A 19545-nucleotide genomic window follows, 5' to 3' on the forward strand; every position below is an offset into this window, starting at 1 on the left:
TTTCCCTAGGAATAGAATTTTTATTTGTCTTTTTCGCGCAAAAGATGATACGGTTGGCAGCTCCGCTTAGCTGTCACTGTTATCGCTGTTATCACACAACATGCAAACATGGCGACGATGGTGTCCATTTAAAGAGCATCGACGCGTTTTCACATCTTCTCCACTACGACAAATCTTAATTACTACTGGTGACAACAAAGAACGCCATGGGCAATGCTGACACAAAGCTGAACTTTCGAAAAGCCGTAGTGCAATTGACGTCGAAAACTCAGGTAGGAACAGCCTTTGTTTACCTGATTGGTAACATATGATCGGTCTGCAGGTCGACAGAAACATGTTTTCTTGACAAAATTGGCGATCAATGAGTCTCGGTGACAAATCCAGTTAAAAGAATCCGAGTTTTTATCATTATATGTACATAATATTGATGTGTTGGAAAAATCCAGTGTGTTGCTATGTCAAAATTGGTTTTGTTGGTATTGATAAGAAAACATGATAATAATCTTAAGTTTGTATTAAACTACATTGAAGATTGAGGATTATGAATTGGAAAGATTACAATTTGACAAATCAAGTAATTTTAATTTTAATCTGCTTTGTTCTGATTTATTGAATTCTAATCTCCAATTTTTAATCTTTGACACATAGTTTGAAACAAGCTTTATCAAATTGCAACATCCTATAATGAATATTTGTGAGAAAATATGTGATATGTAATAATGAAAATTCAATTTTCATACTCTTTACATATCGACATATATGCTATATTTTATTATATCAAAATTTTTAAAATATATTTGTTAAAATAAATGCTTGATATGGGTATTATGTACCAAACACTGAAGATTCATCTTCTAAAGTATTCAAGTTATGATTTTATGTATGCAAGTTTTATTTACATAATGTTTTTACAGGTGATTGATGCATCAGACGATATATTCTGGGATCAGTTCTGGTCCGAGAACGTAACTAATGTTCAGGACATATTTACCTTGATCCCAGCCCCGGAGATTCGCGTGCTAAGGGAAGAGGCACCTTCCAATTTAGCCACGTTGTGTTATAAGGCGGTTGAGAAGTTAGTTAAAGCGGTGGATAGCAGCTGTAGGACTCAACGGGAGCATCAAACTGTTCTTAACTGTTGTCGCTTGCTGACACGCTTGCTACCTTACATATTTGAGGATTCTGATTGGAAAAGCTTCTTTTGGTCTAGCTTACCTGGTAAAGATGATGAAGAGAGTCTACCACTGGCACATTCTCTGCTAAATGCACTCTGTGTAAGAAATATTTAAAACAGATAATAAATTGAGTGTTTCTATAAAATGCATGTGTGTATCAAATGAATTTATAAATTTTATAATAAATCATGTAATGAAATTATATTACTAAGTACTCAATAATTAATTAATATTTAATATGTTGCAACGTAAGAATATATATTAAATAGTGTATAACACATTTATAGTTTACAAGACAATTATGTAGTCTTAAATCCATCTTTGTTTTAGGATCTACTGTTTTGTCCTGACTTTACTGTAACTGCAAACAGGAAATCTGGTCCAGTGAGTATTTCTGCGAACTATCGAAGTTTTGATGAGAAGTCTGGAATTATGCCTTGTAATATATTTTTAGGACAAAGCTGATGAATTGCAGTCGATAGACAGCTGTGAATATATCTGGGAAGCGGGTGTAGGCTTCGCGTACTCGCCACCTAGGCATCCCATTCTAGATTCCAATCGCACGGAATTATTGAAGCTTCTGTTAACATGCTTCAGCGAAACCATGTACAATCCGCCAATGGACCTATCGATCACGCCGAACAGGTGGATTCAGTATTTGACCAGCAGTGAAAATAGGTAATTTATTTTATTTAATTCAGTAAAATCGCGCATTATATATATATATATATATATATATATATATATATATATATATATATATACATACATATATATATATATATATATATATATATATATATATATATATGTGTGTGTGTGTGTGTGTGTGTGTGTGTGTGTGTGTGCGCGCGCGCGCGTGTGCGTGTGCGTGTGCGTGTGCATACATATTTATATTATAGTTTTATACATAAGATTTTTAATCAAAATAAATAGTTTTCTTTATTAATAAAATGATTTGATTATTTTATCAAATACATTTATTCTTACAATCCAACTCTATACATATATATGGTCTATTTGAATCCGCGTGAATCCGCGAATTTTGTAAACAATCTGTAAATCGTTTAATAAATTATCAATCTTAAATATAGAGATCTTAAGCTTTAAAATGCTTTTTTGAACATTTTTTTACGATCATTTTTGACAAAGTTACACTTTCTTGAATTGTGCATATTTTTGGGAGTCAGAATAGATGATATTTTAATTTCGGTGTTGAGTGTGTATAGAGTTGTATTGTAAGACCAAATGTATTTGATAGAATAATCGAATCTTTTTATTAATAAAGAGAGAAAACTATTGATTAAAAATCTTATATACAAAACTATTATATACATATATATATATATATATATATATACAGGGTGACCAATGGGAATGTGTTGAAAGTAAATAGTTATTACTTCGTAACAAATAGGCCGAATAAAATGAATTAAACGCCATTTTGTAGAGAAAACTTGTCAATTTGATTACCATATATATGAAAGAGAAATATAATAATTTAACAATTGAAATACACAATATTAAAAAAAAGAAAAATTTTGCTTGCGCATATGAATTAATGGTATATGTTTTCAAAGTGTTGTCCATTAGAATTAGCACAGAACTGCAATCGTTTGCAAAAACTTTGAAATACATTATCTAACATAGATGTAGGAATGCTGCGAGTGCATTTGTTAATACTATTTATCAGCTCTGCGGTGTTTTGAGGTTGTACGGCGTAACATTTGTCTTTGAGGTAACCCCAAAGAAAAAAATCACACGGGTTCAAATCAGGTGAATAAGGAGGCCATTCCAGACCTCCATGAGCAAATTTCGGGTATCCTAATCCAATTACTCTGTTGCCATACACTTCATATATCGATTCAAAGACTTCGCGTGTACGATGTGGGGTCGCGCCATCCTGTATAAAATGGAAGTTCTTTACTAATCCGCGTTTCTTTGCATGGGGAAAGAATTTAGTCTCCAATAATTCTTTATAACTTTGACTAGTCACAGTTCCTTCAAAAAATTGCAGGTAGACCCCTTTTACAGAAATTGCAGCCCACGCGGAAACCTTTTGAGGATGAAGAGGAATGGCAATAGACACGTTTGGATTTTCCTGTCCCCAAAACCGATAATTTTGTTTGTTGACATATCCGTTTAATCAAAAGTGAGCTTCATCCGTAAATATTATTTGTTTTTCATCGAGTTCCTCACTTTCAAACATATTGGTTATCACCTTACAAAACTCAACTCGTTTTTCCATCGCTTTCTCCGTCAGCAATTGATGTGTAGTGATTTTGTAGGGATGCAGTTTAATGACGTCTCTCATTATTTTTCGGAGAGTTTTTCGCTTTAAATCCAAAACCTGAGCAGCTTTCCTAATCGAGGTGTTTGGATTTTTGTCAAAATAATTTCTAACGTCATCAATTGTTTCGTCTGTTGTAACGGTACGAGATGGACCAGGTAAATCATGTCTACGATCGTTCAAAGTGCCATACATACCAAAATTATCAATAATCCTGCCAAAAAATATCGACAAATAAAAATAAAATTTCACCTAACCAACATTGGAATGATGACGCGATTCCAGGGAGAGGGAGCGTGGGTAAAAAGTATCAAAAACATACCTTCTGAGTATTGTTTCGCTTGAAACTTTTTTAGATCCATATTTACTACGGAATCCACGATACGCTTGACTATAGTTTTTGCCTCTACTATAGAAGCACTCGATGAGAAACACTTTTTCTTCGATGCTTAGCGCGTCCATCCTATAACTCGCAAATCGGTTTATACGACGGTTCAAATGAAATTGACGGGTCTTAGGTAGCGGACCCTAGTCGGTAAAACAGTTACCGAAATCGAGGAGGGGATATATAACCGTTTACTTTCAACACATTTCCATTGGTCACCCTGTATATATATATATATATATATATATATATATATATATATATATATATATATATATATATATATATATATATATGTATGTATAAAATTTATATATTTTCACTATATCTTTAATTTAGAATTGCACGTTAATTATATATAATTATTCACAGACATGCTTTACCTATGTTTACATCGCTTTTGAACACGGTATGCGCATATGATCCTGTTGGATATGGTGTGCCATACAATCATTTACTTTTTACTGATTCCTTGGAACCGCTGGTTGATGTTGCTTTGCAAATTTTGATTGTAACTTTGGATCACGATACCACTGGCGGTGTGCCGTTGGAAGAGGGGGCAGTTGGAGACAATTTATTTATCAATTATTTGAGTCGAATTCACCGTGATGAAGGTAACGTTTTCTTAACATTTATATACATTTTTTGTATAATTAAACTTTAAAATTTTGAATTAAAATTTTGTTAAAATATGTTTAAGATAGGCCGAGTCATAGCAAGATCATCATGTTGAAATAATGTGTTATATGTTTCTATTTATTTTGAACTGCGCACCATTACTTTCGGATTTAAACACAATTCTTGAAATTGAAACATTTAAATTGAAAATCAATTGAATAATACTGATGCTAACTTGCATCTCTATAATCTTCCCCATCTCTGAAGATCTTGTTATGACTGACTTGGCTTATCTTGTATTAAATTTGTTGTATACAATTCGCAGTCTGGGATCTATACGATTTAAATGTAAATGAATAAGATTGAAATTTTTTAGATCTAAAAATTTGATATTTGCGATTGATAAATTTTCGATTAATTAAATATCAATTTCTAAAAAGTAAATATGTAAATATAAGAAAAATAGAAGAGAAGCATTATATGAAAGAAGACAATCTAAAATGCATTATTTATTTGTTTCCATAGATTTCCAATTTGTCTTGAAAGGTATCACCAGACTGTTGAACAATCCATTGATGCAAACGTATCTGCCAAACTCGACCAAGAAAGTGCATTTTCATCAGGAACTGTTAGTCTTTTTTTGGAAGATGTGCGATTATAACAAGAAATTTTTGTATTATGTGTTAAAGAGCTCAGATGTTCTCGAGGTTCTCGTGCCGATTCTTTATCATTTAAATGATTCACGTGCTGACCAATGTAAGTTTGTATTTTTTGTTTTTTCTCTCATTTGTATTATGCTGTTTCAATTCAATATGAAGAATGTTCTTAAAAAGATTGAATTATTTGATGTAGATTATGTAGAAAATAAGTGTATTCTAGAGATAACAAGTACAATAAGTACATTAAATATTTTTGAAGGGACAGTACAAAGACATAAATATTAATTCAATTATTCTTTTTAATCACATATTTTAATTACAGAAATAAAATGTTAATTGTCAATTTTTTATATAATCATTAATTTAAAATATCTCAGGATTTAATTAGAACGATATGTGAATTTGTCTTTTTAATTAAATGACTTGTTGGTGTACTTTAGCTTTTCCATTTTTTTTTAGCACGAGTTGGTTTAATGCACATTGGTGTATTTATTTTACTTCTTTTGAGCGGAGAACGTAATTTCGGAGTGAGGTTGAATAAGCCGTATACAGCTACAGTGCCTATGGACATTCCCGTTTTTACAGGTATAATAATATCAACTATGTTAAATCCAACGATTAATTATTAAATTTTTAATATCACACAACTCATTCACTTCCATTTCAGGAACGCATGCCGATCTCCTAGTCACTGTATTTCATAAAATCATCACAACTGGCCATCAGAGACTGCAACCGCTGTTCGACTGTCTATTAACGATTCTAGTCAATGTCTCGCCGTATCTTAAAACATTGTCCATGGTAGCCAGTACAAAACTGCTGCATCTGTTAGAGGCATTTAGTACGCCGTGGTTCCTATTCTCGGCACCCACCAATCACCATTTGGTGTTCTTTTTGCTTGAAATCTTTAATAATATTATTCAGGTAATTTGCTTGTAAAACTAATATTTAAACATCTACTCTTTTCTTATTCATACAAACAAAGCGTATTAGAAAAGCATAATTTTAGACAGTAAAAGAAAAATATTTTTAGATGTTTTTAATGAACGAACACTATTATTTGAGTGTTTAATTATTTATTTTTATATGATATATTTAAACAATGTATCATATAAAATAATTGATTTTTTTTTAACAATATGGAATTATGCCTGTCATCTATCATTGTTTTCGATTTTTAGTATCAATTCGATGGAAATAGCAACTTAGTTTATACAATAATACGCAAACGGCAAGTGTTCCACGCACTCGCAAATCTACCTAGTGATTGTAATACAATTGCGAAGTCTCTTAGTAAGCGGCAACGTCGTCATATGCCTGCGAGTACATCTAATGAAAATGTCAGTGAAGCCGCGATGGAAGGATCACATCCCGCGCAACCTGCCGAACCTGGTACTTTAAAGGCCTCCTTGTTGGAGACCCCTGGTGAGTTTTCTTCTGGGCTAATTAAATTCATAGATGTGTCTACACATTTGAAAATAACATTGAACATAATAGAGATTCAAATTGAAAGATAATATAAATTTGTCGAACTAAGGTATCGAGAAGATGACGGAAAAAGAATCGGCGCATCCGCTGAGTCCATCAGCCAGCGTTGATATTGGTAAGTCGATCAGTAATCGATCGGAGAGCAAAACGGATATCGCAGAGGAATCAATAACCGCGACCAAGAATTCCGTAGTGCCGGTAAGAAACAGAATATGAAGTTGTTTATTTTGAACCATAATTAAAGATTCGTTGACATGCAATAGAAACGACTGATATAAGAATCTAATTAATAAATTCGATCGACAATGACAATCAAAATTTGTTCGATGCGCAGAAAGGTGGCATTCGTGTGGCTGAACAGGCGAGTGTCAACAATGTCAATAACGTTAACCAATGGGTTCCGTCCAGTGATTGGGTATACCAGTGGAAGAGCAAACTCCCGCTACAGACCATCATGCGATTGCTTCAGGTTCTCGTTCCACAGGTCGAGAAGATCTGCATTGACAAGTGAGTGAGCATTCTGATTTATCAATAACAAGTACATATCGTACTATTTCGGAATTGAGCTCTTTCCACTAGAACGCTTATAATTTTATTAGAGAATTTTTTATATAAATAATAACACTTGTGTTAGCGTTTTTACATTTATACGTTCTCTTTTATTAATTTTAACAGAGGACTGACAGATGAGAGTGAGATCCTGAAGTTCCTGCAACATGGTACCCTCGTCGGGTTATTACCAGTACCGCATCCTATCCTCATCAGGCGGTATCAGGCTAACGCCGGTACGACCGCCTGGTTTCGCACATATATGTGGGGCGTTATTTATCTGAGAAATGTCGAACCACCCATATGGTACGATACGGATGTCAAATTGTTCGAGATCCAGAGGGTTTAGATAATTGCTAAAGGTTCGTTATCGTTCACGCTTTTTGAAATACTGTTTTATTGGCAGTGCGCAGAAAGATGAGTCTCATCGAACTCGTTATTGTATCATATAATATCGTTCCTGAATATTAATTAAAATTGAAGGATTCAGTGTGATCTGTTTTTGTAAGAACTCGGTGTATAGAATTAATTTCTTCAGCTTTAAATTTTAATTAAGTTTAAATATAGATAATTATGAAGAGAAAAGTATACTTTTCCGAGATTTTGTTAAACAGAATCGTGTTAGAATCCTTCGATTAACTAATATTTAACTGATTCTTCGTCTCTTTGACTTAATTAAGACAAAAATCTGATGAAAAAATCGTTTCTCAAATTAATTTAAACAGTTTCGTCGATAATTGTTACCATTTCTTCGAATTAAGTCAGTTTTAATTAAAGACAAGAAAGAGGCAAGAATCAATTAAAAATCGGTTAATTTTGACCAATATTTACGGGAATTTAACGAGACAGCGTAACGAAGTCACACGCGCTCGTTTCTGATTACTTTTTACATGGCGAGAGCCTCCAAAGTACTTTCATCTTGATGTAACATACATAGTACTGTATACAAGATCGTAAACGTCGTTTACAATCGGTATCAGTGATTTATTATTACTATTATTGTATATCCTGAAGACTGTAATCTTGTATCATAGTAATATATATATATATATATATATATATATATATATATATATATATATATATATATATTGTCAGTAAACGCAAGACATATATATCGTCGATCTTAAAGAAAAGTTCACTAATTAAACTAATTTAATAGATGACAAGAGCCGACTATAAATAAAAAAATTTATATTTTAAACTTTAGACACATTTCTTTGCATTTATATATATATATTTATGTACAATTTTACTGTTATCAATCATAATTTATATTTTTACAATTTTATGATTTATATTATAGGTTATTCCTAAGACAATTACGTATATCGTGTATATTCTAAAAAAAATTCAATAATTTCATTAAGACCGGCGATATCGTAGAACGATTATCGTTATCAAAGCTAGAGAATTTATTTTTTGCGATATGTAGCTGCGCTTTCTGAAAGTATAATTTTATCCGCTTTTGCATCTAACTATTGCATATTTCGCGTAAACAGTTGATAACTGAAGTAAACACTTAAATGCTTATTTATACTTGAAAACCATTTCGCATTTTTGGTACGAAAAGGTATTAGATATATACGATAAAAAACTTCCGGGTCCACTTTTATTACACTTATCACATCACGTGGCCTTTCTTCTTTTCGTTTTTCGCAAGTGCAAGTTCATTCTTTAAAAGTGTAAATAAGAACGGACCCGATGAAAATGTTTTTTACGAACGAAACATCGGCGTACAGAATTAACCGCGATTTTCTTAAACTGTGACTTGATATACGGATCTTAAGTCTCTCTATTCTTCTTAGACTATACTCTCTTAGACTTTCTATGATCCAAAAAATGAATATGTACTCAGGCCTTAAGAGAAAGAAAGAAACCGATAAAATAGACAAGCAAAATTCATATTCTCTAATTTAATTCTCCAATTTTATTAGTTTTTATTTAGCTTTTCGCAATATTTTTTAAACGAATCAATAATTTATATCGCGGCATAGAAGGGAAAAATTTTCGACAGGTCTCTTTTTTGATCAAATTTTGGAAAAGAGAAATTTGAGTTTTGCTTTATTTTTTAAATCAAAATGATATTGTAAGTGCAGTTAGAAACGACGATGAGTTTTGTACATCACAATACACTTGTGATTTATAGTTACGAAGAACATTCAGACGGGATCTCACATCAGTATGTATTATATGTAGCTGTCCTTAAATATACAGAGAGTTATGACATAAACGATCATTTACATGTGTGCACACATACACTTCCTTTCTTTCATTCTCTCATGAATGCACTCATGGAAAAAGAAATATAAAATCATGTTACATTTTTCAATAACTTGTAGCTAGCTTGCTAACATTTCCATATTACATGTTAACTATTGTAAAATGTCGCGTTTTTTATATCGCGAAGCACTCAATGAGCGCGTTTGGCGGACAGAAGTTACACCTACCTGACAACTAAAACTGTGCGTCAAACGCGTCTATTCTCAGCTCATCGTAAGTGGTAAGTCAGACATGTTTCGCAAATTTGACATCCATGCTCGAATTGCTCGTTCGAATTCGTGCATTTATTTTTTTTTATATGCCTTTGCGCATATATGTATATATATATATATATGTATATTTGTGTGTACGTAACAATAATCATCTTTGTATATCGTTCTATAAGATCGTAAAGACAATTAAGTAATCGAACATAATTCACATAGTGAATTCTTAGAATTATATATAGATATCGAAGAAACCGCTCGAATGTGAGCGATCACCCTTGCGGAAGTCCTAACCGGAAGAATAAATGAATGGATCGAGACCAAGTATCCAACAACGCGCTGAGCAGCTAAACCTAAGTTAAATATATCACACAGTTTCATAGTAAAGTATAAAAAGATTAGAATACAGTTTACCCGCACCAAACGGAAATTTATTGGCGGAGCGCGGCTTTCTCCGTAATGCCCACTAAAAAATATTGCCGCGTGAATCTTTTCTTTCCCCGAACTGAACCCCCAATGTGTTATCGATGTGTCATCATCATTGTGCTCTTATCACAGACGTGAATGGTTTCTTAAACCTAAAGAATTGATTTGTGCTGCCTTGCGTAGCGGACACAAAAATGTCAAAGGAAGAACTCTTAGACGAGTTGTCCTAGTTCGATTTTATGTCGTCGGATTGGCGATTTCATCGCATGACCTTGTCGTACGAGGGTGGCGGTGCCTCGTCCGAGGATGCGAGTGGTGGTGGTGACGGCGGCGGTATTAAAATGGCGATGTGATAAGGCGGCGGAGGTGGGTTCTGCCTCACTGTCGGTACTGTCGCCGTTGCTCTACTGACAACGTTGTCGCCGATGCTAGACACATTCATCAATTGATTCATCGATCGCTGAATTCGTTCATCAAGGATATGATCCTCCTGCATACGAGCGTTATGCTCCGACTGACCGCTGTGGTGATAATGGCTTTCACGATGATACTTGCAGAAGATCGAGTATAAGCAGGCGGACAATAGCAATATCAACAACCCGCAAAACACGAGTATTTCCAAACCGGGCCCCTGTTAGTGCAAAGATAAAAATTAATCGATTGTGAAATAAAGTGAGAAAACAATGGAAAGATAAAAAGTTGCAAAACAACAACAGTTTTTTTACAGTACATTTTTATTAGAATTTTGAGATAAAACCTTGAAATCCTTTCAAAGTACAGGCACAAATGCGCTTACCCGATAACCGAAATAGAATTTTGCAGCTGCTACGAAGACTGTTGCTACAGCAAAAGTAGACCAGATGCCACAGCGCAATCGGAAACCGGCCAGTTCGGCCTCCCGTAAGTCAAAGACACTCCCCGTTAGTAAGCTTCTATTCCGGTCTGTACCATTCGTGCCGGTTGGATTCGACAGAATCAATTGATTGTTGCTGGCATCGGTGACATTGCTGCGAACAACGTGTTAAACCCAAGAAAATTTAAATATTAGCCATTATAGTGACAAATATCTTCGCACTAAACTCACAAAAACTGCAAACCGAGGGCGAATCATTTATAAGTAATCTTTCTGCTGGTAGATATGTATAAGTGAGTCACCCTGTATATAGGAAGAGCATGTTCCTCTCAGAATGTCTCCTTTCTCTTAGTGTAGACCTTTTTGTGTTTTCATTAATTACTTGGGGATGTTGTTCAGCTGGGCGAGTTGGGCGGCGCTGAGCGACGACGAACCGTGGTGACGGTTCTCGTTGTTATGGATTCGCACAGATGTTGCTGAACGTGCGACGATGTTTCGGCAAGAATTATTGACATTACTAGGTCCGGCTGGCGATGCGTTTCCGGCTGCGAGATTACTTGCGAGGCCTTGGAATCGATGCACCGGAGTCACCATTTGCCTAAGTTCACCGCCACGCCGACATTGGTCTGTAAAGTAGCAAATAAAATAAAAAACAAAAAAAGGAGACAATGACAAAATAAATAAAAAAATAGATATTTAATTAAAATTTTCTCCTTTTAATTTTTTCATTTATTTATTCATTCTGATTTGTCTTTAGTACATGTCTTTACTATGAAATTCTATGAAAGTATTTGAAGATAATGATTCTTAATTAATTCAAATTCCATCTAAAAACGATAGAAATTCTTTAAAATATAAAATATTGATAATTTTAAGATACACATAAAAGTATAGAGTTATAATTTTCATGTAATTATATTTATTTTAATTATAATATATTATTTGTAATGTATATTTTAAATCCTATCATTTGTTAGTACTTTGTTAATATTTATAGTATTTTGGCAGACTTACTGTGTGATTTCGGCACAGGTGTGGCGGGGTATCGGCGGCCGGTGAAGCCGTAGTACCTGCCCGCCGGTTTGTTGATCCAGAAGTGCATCAGGGAATCACTCTGTAGCAAACTCAGAGATCCATTGCTAGCGATACAAAAACAGTGTTTGAGTGTTTCGATTCTAAATCACAGTAAAATAAATTTCTAAGATTCTAAATCACTATAAGTACACTTACTCTACAATAATATCTTGTCAATACACGAATCATGCGCGATCGCTTACAAACATTACAGTCAACTCTCCTGCTCGTTGGGATCGATCCCAGGCCTTACTGATCAGATATCTCGAACAGATGCGTATTATTGGTCTCCGATGGGCACAACTCATCATCTGCTACAAACGTTATCGTCGTCGGTGACACTACACAAGTTTTCTATCTTAAAGTCTTACATTGTCACGCCTCACGACGTTCTGAAAATAAAACCATGTATTATCAATTAAACTGATAAGGCGTTTGGCGCCTCACTGTAAACACTGTTGGCAGCAAAAATACTACATGATGAAAAATAGAAAATGACAAAAATATTTAATTTAAAATACTCATATTTTATGTATCAATACATGTATAAAATATATTACAAATATTTATGTAAAATTATAACACTAGGTACATAAAAAAAATTTTTTTTTCAATTATATTTTCTATTTTTTTTTAAGTAGTGCAATTACGAATCTAAAAATGTAGATAATAAAAAAACTGCAGATGTGCATGCAACTTCTGTTGAAAATAAAAGAAAAAAAAAATATGATAAACCTCGGTAATCTCTTGAATATTCATTCTCATTCTAGCATATGGGTGCGATAAAATGTCATGGAGTGCTCTTTCGCTTGTTTTTTTTTTACTCTGTGCACAATCACGCAGTAATAAATATATAACATAAAAGTGCAGTGCGCAAGAAAATATCAGTTCACAGGCAGACAGCTGTTCCAGCAAGGGGAGAAATCCAGTGTGAGAGGAAATCCTATGGAGCGATTGTCAAAGGAAAGTGCAGAAAGTGTAGGGAAAGAGGCGCAGAGAACAAATCCAGGCACTGGTATCGCTCGACCCATTCTTCAGCTGCGTTTTCTGCGCTTCCAGGGAAAGGAAAATTTAAATATGTAAAATAAAACAAAGAGACAGCGCTGAAGAGCGTGTTGGTCCTCTCGAGGAACCAGTTAGGAAAGGCGTCTGGACACTCACTTCCTATCTTATTCCGCGTCCATTCGCCAATGTGTCGCGAACGACATCGACACGTTCGTGGATAGAGCCGCGTTCATCCGTTCTGCAACGGCGTGACGCAGCGACAAGAAACACCGGGTTCAACGTCTTTACTTATCCCCGCACTCTCACACTCTCGTCCTGTCGAAGTCGCGCATTATCCTCACGCCGTTCGCTTTTCCGATCGGTTTTTTTTTTCTTTTCTCTTCCTCTCTTCCAAATAAACGTTCTATTTTTTTAGCAACACACGACACTACGATACTTTTCGTCTCGTGTCGTCTCAAACGAGAAAAAGCACGAAAGGTCAATAGGAGGAATCACGGGCTACCATCAGCTACGGTGAATGTGCGTCGCTCTGACACTATCTTCGCGCGAGTCGTCGCCGTCCGCCATTACTCCGCCGGCGACGGCGCACGAGGTTGCGACGTGAAGTTGCGCGTGCGAGATCGTCGATTTTGACGATTCGATTCATTCGATATGACGGCAGCGACATGGCGCAGCTAATCGGCCCAATCGGCCTCGGCGCTTTATTCAGACCCACCACTCACTCCTCCTCAATGCTCCTCAACGCCATTTGAAAATAGAATCACCATACCACAGAAAGTGATATATGCAACGCTCATGACAAGTTTTTCGCAAATCAACAACTTAATTACAATCCATATTAAATTTAATGAAATTCTAGAATTACAGTCACAATAGAAGTAAAATTGTCACGATACTGTGGAATCAGAAGTCGACAGTCGAGAGCAAGAAATTGCTCACGTAAACATAACCTACAAAAGTTACGGTGTAACATTTTGGAAACATACCGTTTGTTTTTTGTTCCTGAATTCTCTGAATTAGTGTGCACTTAAAATGAAATAGATGTTTGAAAGTTAGTGAAAGCAAAAAGGAACGTTCCAGTGCAGTCTAGTGCAGGAATAGAAAATAGAAAACAAGCCTAATAAAAGAAAAATTGAAGAAACGTAATTGCGAAGATACATTCGACGTGCATATGTAATTTTCCAAGATCCCCTCTTAAACAAATCAAAATGTTATTTACGATCGAGAGGTATGCGATTCGTGCGACTGTGCGATATTTACAACGATGTTTCACAACTAGCGTTGATACTTTGGCGAACAATCCGCAAGAATTTCCTGTACAATCCAACGAAAATGTTACGTCGATACGTCATGAGGATCAGAAGTCTCTGAAGATTGCTTTTCTAGGTGCACCGAATGTCGGAAAGAGCACACTCATTAATCAACTTATTAAGCGATCGGTAATCATCTTTATATTTTTTTTTGTATAAATTAAATTATTTTCTTTAAATTTCTATAAATATTCTCTCATCTTTTTATTTACACTTGTATAAAACATTAAAATATTTGAGGAGCATATTTTGCATATTTTATAATAAAAATTTTATATTTATTTTTATTATTATGTATCTTTTTATGTATCATGTTATGTCTATAAATAGGTGTGTCCTGTGTCCTGCAAGGTACATACTACAGAAACCAAAGCACATGGAATTTATGTTGAAGGTGATACTCAGCTGATATTCATGGATACTCCTGGTATGGTCTCCAAGAAAGAATGTGAAAAGTTTAAATTAGCTAAGAGTTTCAAGGCAGATCCGAAGACTTCTCTACATACAGCAGATATTGTGGGAATTGTGCAGGATGCAGACAATATATACACCAGACACAAAATTGATCCAAACTTATTGGAGCTTTTGACTGAAGATATAAAAAATAAAATTCCTATAATTCTTATCATTAATAAAGTAGACAGATTGAAAAAGAAGGAAATATTATTGGACTTTGTGAACACTTTGACCAAGAGCAAGAAGTCTCCAAGTTTCTATGATATATTTATGATATCTGCTTTGACTGGGGATGGAGTTAACGATTTGAGGGTAAATTTGAGAGCTAATAATTATTTATATAATTAGTAATTATAATTTCTATACTTGAAATATTTGTAACACACATCTACACTATTTCTCATGTTTTTTTATAGTCTTATTTGTTGGACACGGCTAAACCACGAGCATGGGAGTACGAAGGACATGTTTATGTTGACAATACTTGCGAAGATATAATGCGACAGACTGTGCGGGCAAAGCTGCTGGACATTCTACCGAACGAGATTCCTTATCGTTTAAAGGTGAAGTTGGAACACTTTGATCCAGCACCCGACGACAGTATCAAGGCGCTAATATCCGTCACGTGTCCGAACAAGCGTATTGCTCGTCTACTAACGCGTGGCAGTAATAATAGAATAGGTCAAATCGCCGTCATGGCCGAGGAGGAATTGCGGCACGCTTTTCGAACATCCGTGAGATTGAAACTAGTCGTTCAGCCATCTCCAATGTAATTTAGCTTATAAGTGTTATTTGTAAAATAAAGTTAAATGTTTATAAGATTAATATTTCAATACAAATTAAAACCAAAAGTTAATCCTTGATTTAAGAATATAATTCTACATTGCTAGGGAGGAGCCCATGAATGGCCCCTGTCCTTTTTCCTGTCTAATTTCTTCAAATTAAGAGAAAAAGACTACAGGAAGCATTTCTCAGTAAATACTAAAATTTAAAGGAATATTTTTTATCTAGCAAAAAATCATCAACGTGATGGTTATTATTGGGCTTTAAATTTCTTCAAAAAAATGTTGATGGGTTTCTGTTTCACGCAGTCGGTAAGACTAATTGCTTAAATTTAATATTAAAGCAATAATGCTTTAATTTTTTTTATTAACCTAAGAGATTAATCATACTGTAAAATAAAACGTCTTTAGGATTGTAAAGTCGTTAATTTGAAAAATAAGACATTTTTGGGACGTCTTATAAACATCATAAATCAGGTTATAAAACGTCTTAAAGACGTCTTTTTGTTACTTTAATAAGACATTTTTTGAATTTTAAGACGTTTTCAAGATGTCATAATGTTTTGTGGGTATTACCACATAGTACGAAACGGAACCGCAAAATTGTGCACATAACGACGGGGATCATGCATTGGCTACGTAGTTTGTATACACGTTTTGTGTAGAGTCCTATATAAAGAGAGAAGCGACATCGAACCCCCATCACAACCTTCAGTATCCAATTGAGTCCTCCCATAGACATAGGATCTATAGACCGAGCATTCAAGGAGTGGAGACGTGAAAAACTAGAAAGAGATAGCAAGCTTTGGACCACTATTCTGTCTTTGTCTAATGACGCGCGTGGGGAATCTTCACTTGTTTTTTTTTTTATATTTTGACGTCTACAAACGTAATAAAGAAACTGATAAATTTAACATTAATAAAACTAAGAATAAATGATTTATTTACTGAAAAGAAACATGCTTTTAATCAAGCTCCATTGATGGATCATAGAAATCAATTGATTTGTATTTTCTTAGAAAAGTTTTTCACTCTTTGTATACATCATTATGCTGCTTCTAAGAATAACAAAATTAGACAAATAAGATCTAAATTCACAAAACTCATTTTATTTAAAAATCAATAACATATATTATATATATAGATATATATAAAGATCAGCAGAGTTAATTTTTTTATTACTATTATGCCAGGTGCTTTAAATGTTTATTCAATACTTTATTGTTTAAATTTTAATACACAATTTTACATTATATATAATTTTGGCACTTTTTCCAATGCTTTTCAATTCCCCTTCATTCTTTTTTCACATTCACTTACATTTCCCTATTCTTTTTCCCTAACCTTACCGAGAGTTTCGTTACCTTTACTGTACCCCCACGCGCGTCATTAGACAAAGACAAAATAGTGGTCCAAAGCAGGCTATCTCTTTCTAGTTTTTCACGCGAGAACTTTACCCCCACTCCTCGAATGCTCGGTCTATAGATCCTATCAAAGAGGATAAGATAGAGTGGAAGCGTTGCGTATTCTTCGACGCTGTTGCCACCCAGTATTTCAGTCCGGTACTGCATGTGTACGTGTTTGTGTGTGTGTGGTGTGTGCGCGTTTGTATGTGTGTAGCGGAACATGTACTGTGGCTGATCGCATTGTTAGACAAAATCAGAAAAACTGTTTGCAAAAGTGGCATACAACATTAAATAAGAAGCAAAAAATAAAAATGGTGCGTTGCGGAGTGGAGAATTGTCCAAATAACTCGCACAATAATAAGGATGCATCATTCTTCTCTTTGCCAAAACACCATGAAACGTAAGTAAATTAAAGAAACGTAACCTATAATGTTACATTGAATATTATTCAAAATTATCGTTTTATTATTAAAATACTTGAAAATTACATTTGTAGGCTCTTGAAGTGGTTAGAATTCGTATCGAATGTTAGGTTGGATAATTTCGCTAAGTTTCGAATATGTAATCTGCATTTTGAAGACACATGTTTCCGGAAAAAATATCCTAGGCCACTATTACTAATGGGCAGTATTCCAACATTAAAATCCTTCACAGGTCATGCCAATGGTAAGATGTAACATTTTTTAAATTTTGTCAGTTATATGAGTTCAATGAAGATAATTGAGCTTATCAAAATTTATTATTTTGAAACATGTACGATACATTTTATTTTATTGTGCAGAAAAAATCAATAAATCGAAGCCGACAAATGAAAGTTCAACTTCATCGCCAACGGATGCAGTCGATTCAACTTCATCGCCAACGGATGCAGTCGATTCAACTTCATCGCCAACGGATGCAGTCGATTCAACTTCATCGCCAACGGATGCAGTCGACTCAACTTTATCGCCAACAGATGCAGCCGACACAATTTCATCGATTGATATGAATCAAGTTATCACCGATTCAATCGAAAAATCTGAATCATTATATGGTAAGCTTTACAATGTATTTTACCTTTTTGGATTTGTTTCGTTGTTCATGTCTATGATGTGCAATAGTTATCAATTGAATTTTACATCATTATATACAAATATACTTATTATATATGTAAATGACATTATTAACAGATCATGAAGATAACTCAGAGGAATCAAAAAGAGCTCGCTTTCAAATTGACATTGATGTGCCGTCAACATGTAAAGTAGTAGTTTATGGTAAGCAAAAGTCTGTACTCATTAAATGGTTTTAATTAGTAAATAGGCTTGTTATCATATTACGATAATAAAGGCCTTCTTATTTCTTGACTGCAGATCGTAGAATATGCAACAATCTACATGTTGATATTTATGTCTTAGATCGCAATTAAGTTTTTAATTAATTAAGATGAGTGATGGAAGAATTGTATATACATTTTTACAAGTGATTGGGTGCTTTTCATTTAGTGACACAAATCGACACAAACGTATTTGTCTTTCTTACTCATTGAATACTAAAAAAAGAATAGAATAATACTTATATATCAATTTGTATCGATTTGTGTCATTAAATGGAAAACTCATCATAATTACGTCTGAATTATGTGTATTTAAGTGTGTATCGTATATAATTATACGTATATAATTATACATATATAATTATACATATATAATTATACATATAATGTTGCATATTTAAATTTAATTATAGAAAAAATACAGACGTGGGAACGACATTTCACATCGATCATTCGTAATACTTTTCACTGTAAGAACGTTTGTAAAAATCTTATGGCGTTTAATCGAGACTGTTGTCCGCAAATTACATTATGTAGCGATGAAACAACAACCGTATTTTTAAAAAATTTTATGACAATTCGCTGTCATTGGGAAGCGAGATTCATGCGTCAAGAATTAAAACATTCCGAAAAGAGACCAAATAAAGCAACACAAACCAAAAAAGAAAGATTAATTATAAACGGATTATAAATTATTATAAATATATACATATACATGTGTGTATATATATAAATATAAATATATATGAAATATTTTTTATACTATATATTTTATAATAAATATTTTTAATCAATATTTCTACAGGAAGCTTAATAATGTATTTGACCCGTTACACAATCTAGTAATAAGATTGAGTTTAATGTATTTATGAGGTACGAGCACAGACTCTTGCATAGCTGCTAAACTATATGCATAAGGAAATTGATTGGTCCATTAGCACTTGCTTAAGGAAATGGGCTAATTAATTTCCTTATGCATATGGTTATGCAGCTATGCAAGAGTCTGTACTTGGATCTATAGTATACCAATCTATACCATTCAAATATGGCGCGACCACTAAGATTAGTTCCGGACTGAACCACCGACAGCGCTGAAACTCGATACGAAATTTACTATTGGGTTCTTATGGGCGCTTCCTCTCTATCTTATCTCTATGAGTCCTCCTCCGCCATTTTGAGACCGCTCTAACGTCATCAAACACCATTTGTATCATTCTGCAACTAGCTGTGGTCACAATATGGCTGCTCGCTTAGCCAATCAAGTA

At 34.1% G+C, this 19545-nt stretch overlaps 5 protein-coding genes across 10 annotated transcripts; 3 read left to right on the forward strand and 2 right to left on the reverse strand.

Moving 5' to 3' along the window:
* Nucleotides 1-79: 79 nt before the first annotated feature.
* Nucleotides 80-9397, forward strand: LOC105198473 (protein HID1). Its single transcript, XM_026139570.2, has 12 exons — nt 80-272; nt 915-1274; nt 1506-1559; nt 1630-1853; nt 4223-4464; nt 4994-5224; nt 5587-5712; nt 5795-6051; nt 6309-6552; nt 6665-6813; nt 6950-7122; nt 7291-9397. The coding sequence occupies exons 1-12, from the start codon at nt 207-209 to the stop codon at nt 7511-7513; spliced, it is 2349 nt and encodes a 782-aa protein (XP_025995355.1). The 5' UTR covers nt 80-206; the 3' UTR covers nt 7514-9397.
* LOC120356866 lies at nt 1390-4062 on the reverse strand. Of its 3 annotated transcripts, none has more exons than XM_039456979.1 (3): nt 3788-4062; nt 3397-3679; nt 1390-1800 (listed from the first exon to the last, which is right to left on the reverse strand). In XM_039456979.1, the coding sequence occupies exons 1-3, from the start codon at nt 3925-3927 to the stop codon at nt 1759-1761; spliced, it is 465 nt and encodes a 154-aa protein (XP_039312913.1). In that variant the 5' UTR covers nt 3928-4062; the 3' UTR covers nt 1390-1758. The 3 variants fall into 3 exon arrangements, with proteins under 3 accessions (XP_039312913.1, XP_039312914.1, XP_039312912.1); XM_039456980.1 differs by having other exon boundaries at nt 3412-3679; nt 3788-4060; XM_039456978.1 differs by lacking the exon at nt 1390-1800 and having other exon boundaries at nt 2618-3679; nt 3788-4061.
* Nucleotides 9398-9751: 354 nt separating the features above from the next.
* LOC105198861 lies at nt 9752-13590 on the reverse strand. 3 transcript variants are annotated; one of them, XM_011165717.3, is made up of 7 exons: nt 13168-13572; nt 12742-13053; nt 12163-12398; nt 11947-12071; nt 11315-11558; nt 10876-11086; nt 9752-10710 (listed from the first exon to the last, which is right to left on the reverse strand). In XM_011165717.3, exons 4-7 carry the CDS (start codon nt 12032-12034, stop codon nt 10339-10341), a joined length of 915 nt encoding a protein of 304 aa, XP_011164019.1. In that variant the 5' UTR covers nt 12035-12071; nt 12163-12398; nt 12742-13053; nt 13168-13572; the 3' UTR covers nt 9752-10338. The 3 variants fall into 3 exon arrangements, with proteins under 3 accessions (XP_011164019.1, XP_011164013.1, XP_039312911.1); XM_011165711.3 differs by lacking the exon at nt 12742-13053 and having other exon boundaries at nt 13168-13590; XM_039456977.1 differs by having other exon boundaries at nt 12742-13572.
* A 156-nt stretch (nt 13591-13746) lies between these two features.
* On the forward strand, nt 13747-15602 carry LOC105198919 (GTPase Era, mitochondrial). Its single transcript, XM_011165774.3, has 3 exons — nt 13747-14450; nt 14652-15089; nt 15194-15602. Exons 1-3 carry the CDS (start codon nt 14220-14222, stop codon nt 15548-15550), a joined length of 1026 nt encoding a protein of 341 aa, XP_011164076.2. The 5' UTR covers nt 13747-14219; the 3' UTR covers nt 15551-15602.
* A 1547-nt stretch (nt 15603-17149) lies between these two features.
* Nucleotides 17150-19025, forward strand: LOC105207002 (THAP domain-containing protein 1). 2 transcript variants are annotated; one of them, XM_039457228.1, is made up of 5 exons: nt 17150-17365; nt 17462-17631; nt 17747-17998; nt 18135-18221; nt 18694-19020. In XM_039457228.1, exons 1-5 carry the CDS (start codon nt 17277-17279, stop codon nt 18969-18971), a joined length of 876 nt encoding a protein of 291 aa, XP_039313162.1. In that variant the 5' UTR covers nt 17150-17276; the 3' UTR covers nt 18972-19020. The 2 variants fall into 2 exon arrangements, with proteins under 2 accessions (XP_039313162.1, XP_039313163.1); XM_039457229.1 differs by having other exon boundaries at nt 17172-17369; nt 18694-19025.
* Nucleotides 19026-19545: the final 520 nt, after the last annotated feature.

Source organism: Solenopsis invicta, chromosome 14, assembly GCF_016802725.1.
Source record: "Solenopsis invicta isolate M01_SB chromosome 14, UNIL_Sinv_3.0, whole genome shotgun sequence".
Lineage (NCBI taxonomy): Eukaryota > Metazoa > Arthropoda > Insecta > Hymenoptera > Formicidae > Solenopsis > Solenopsis invicta.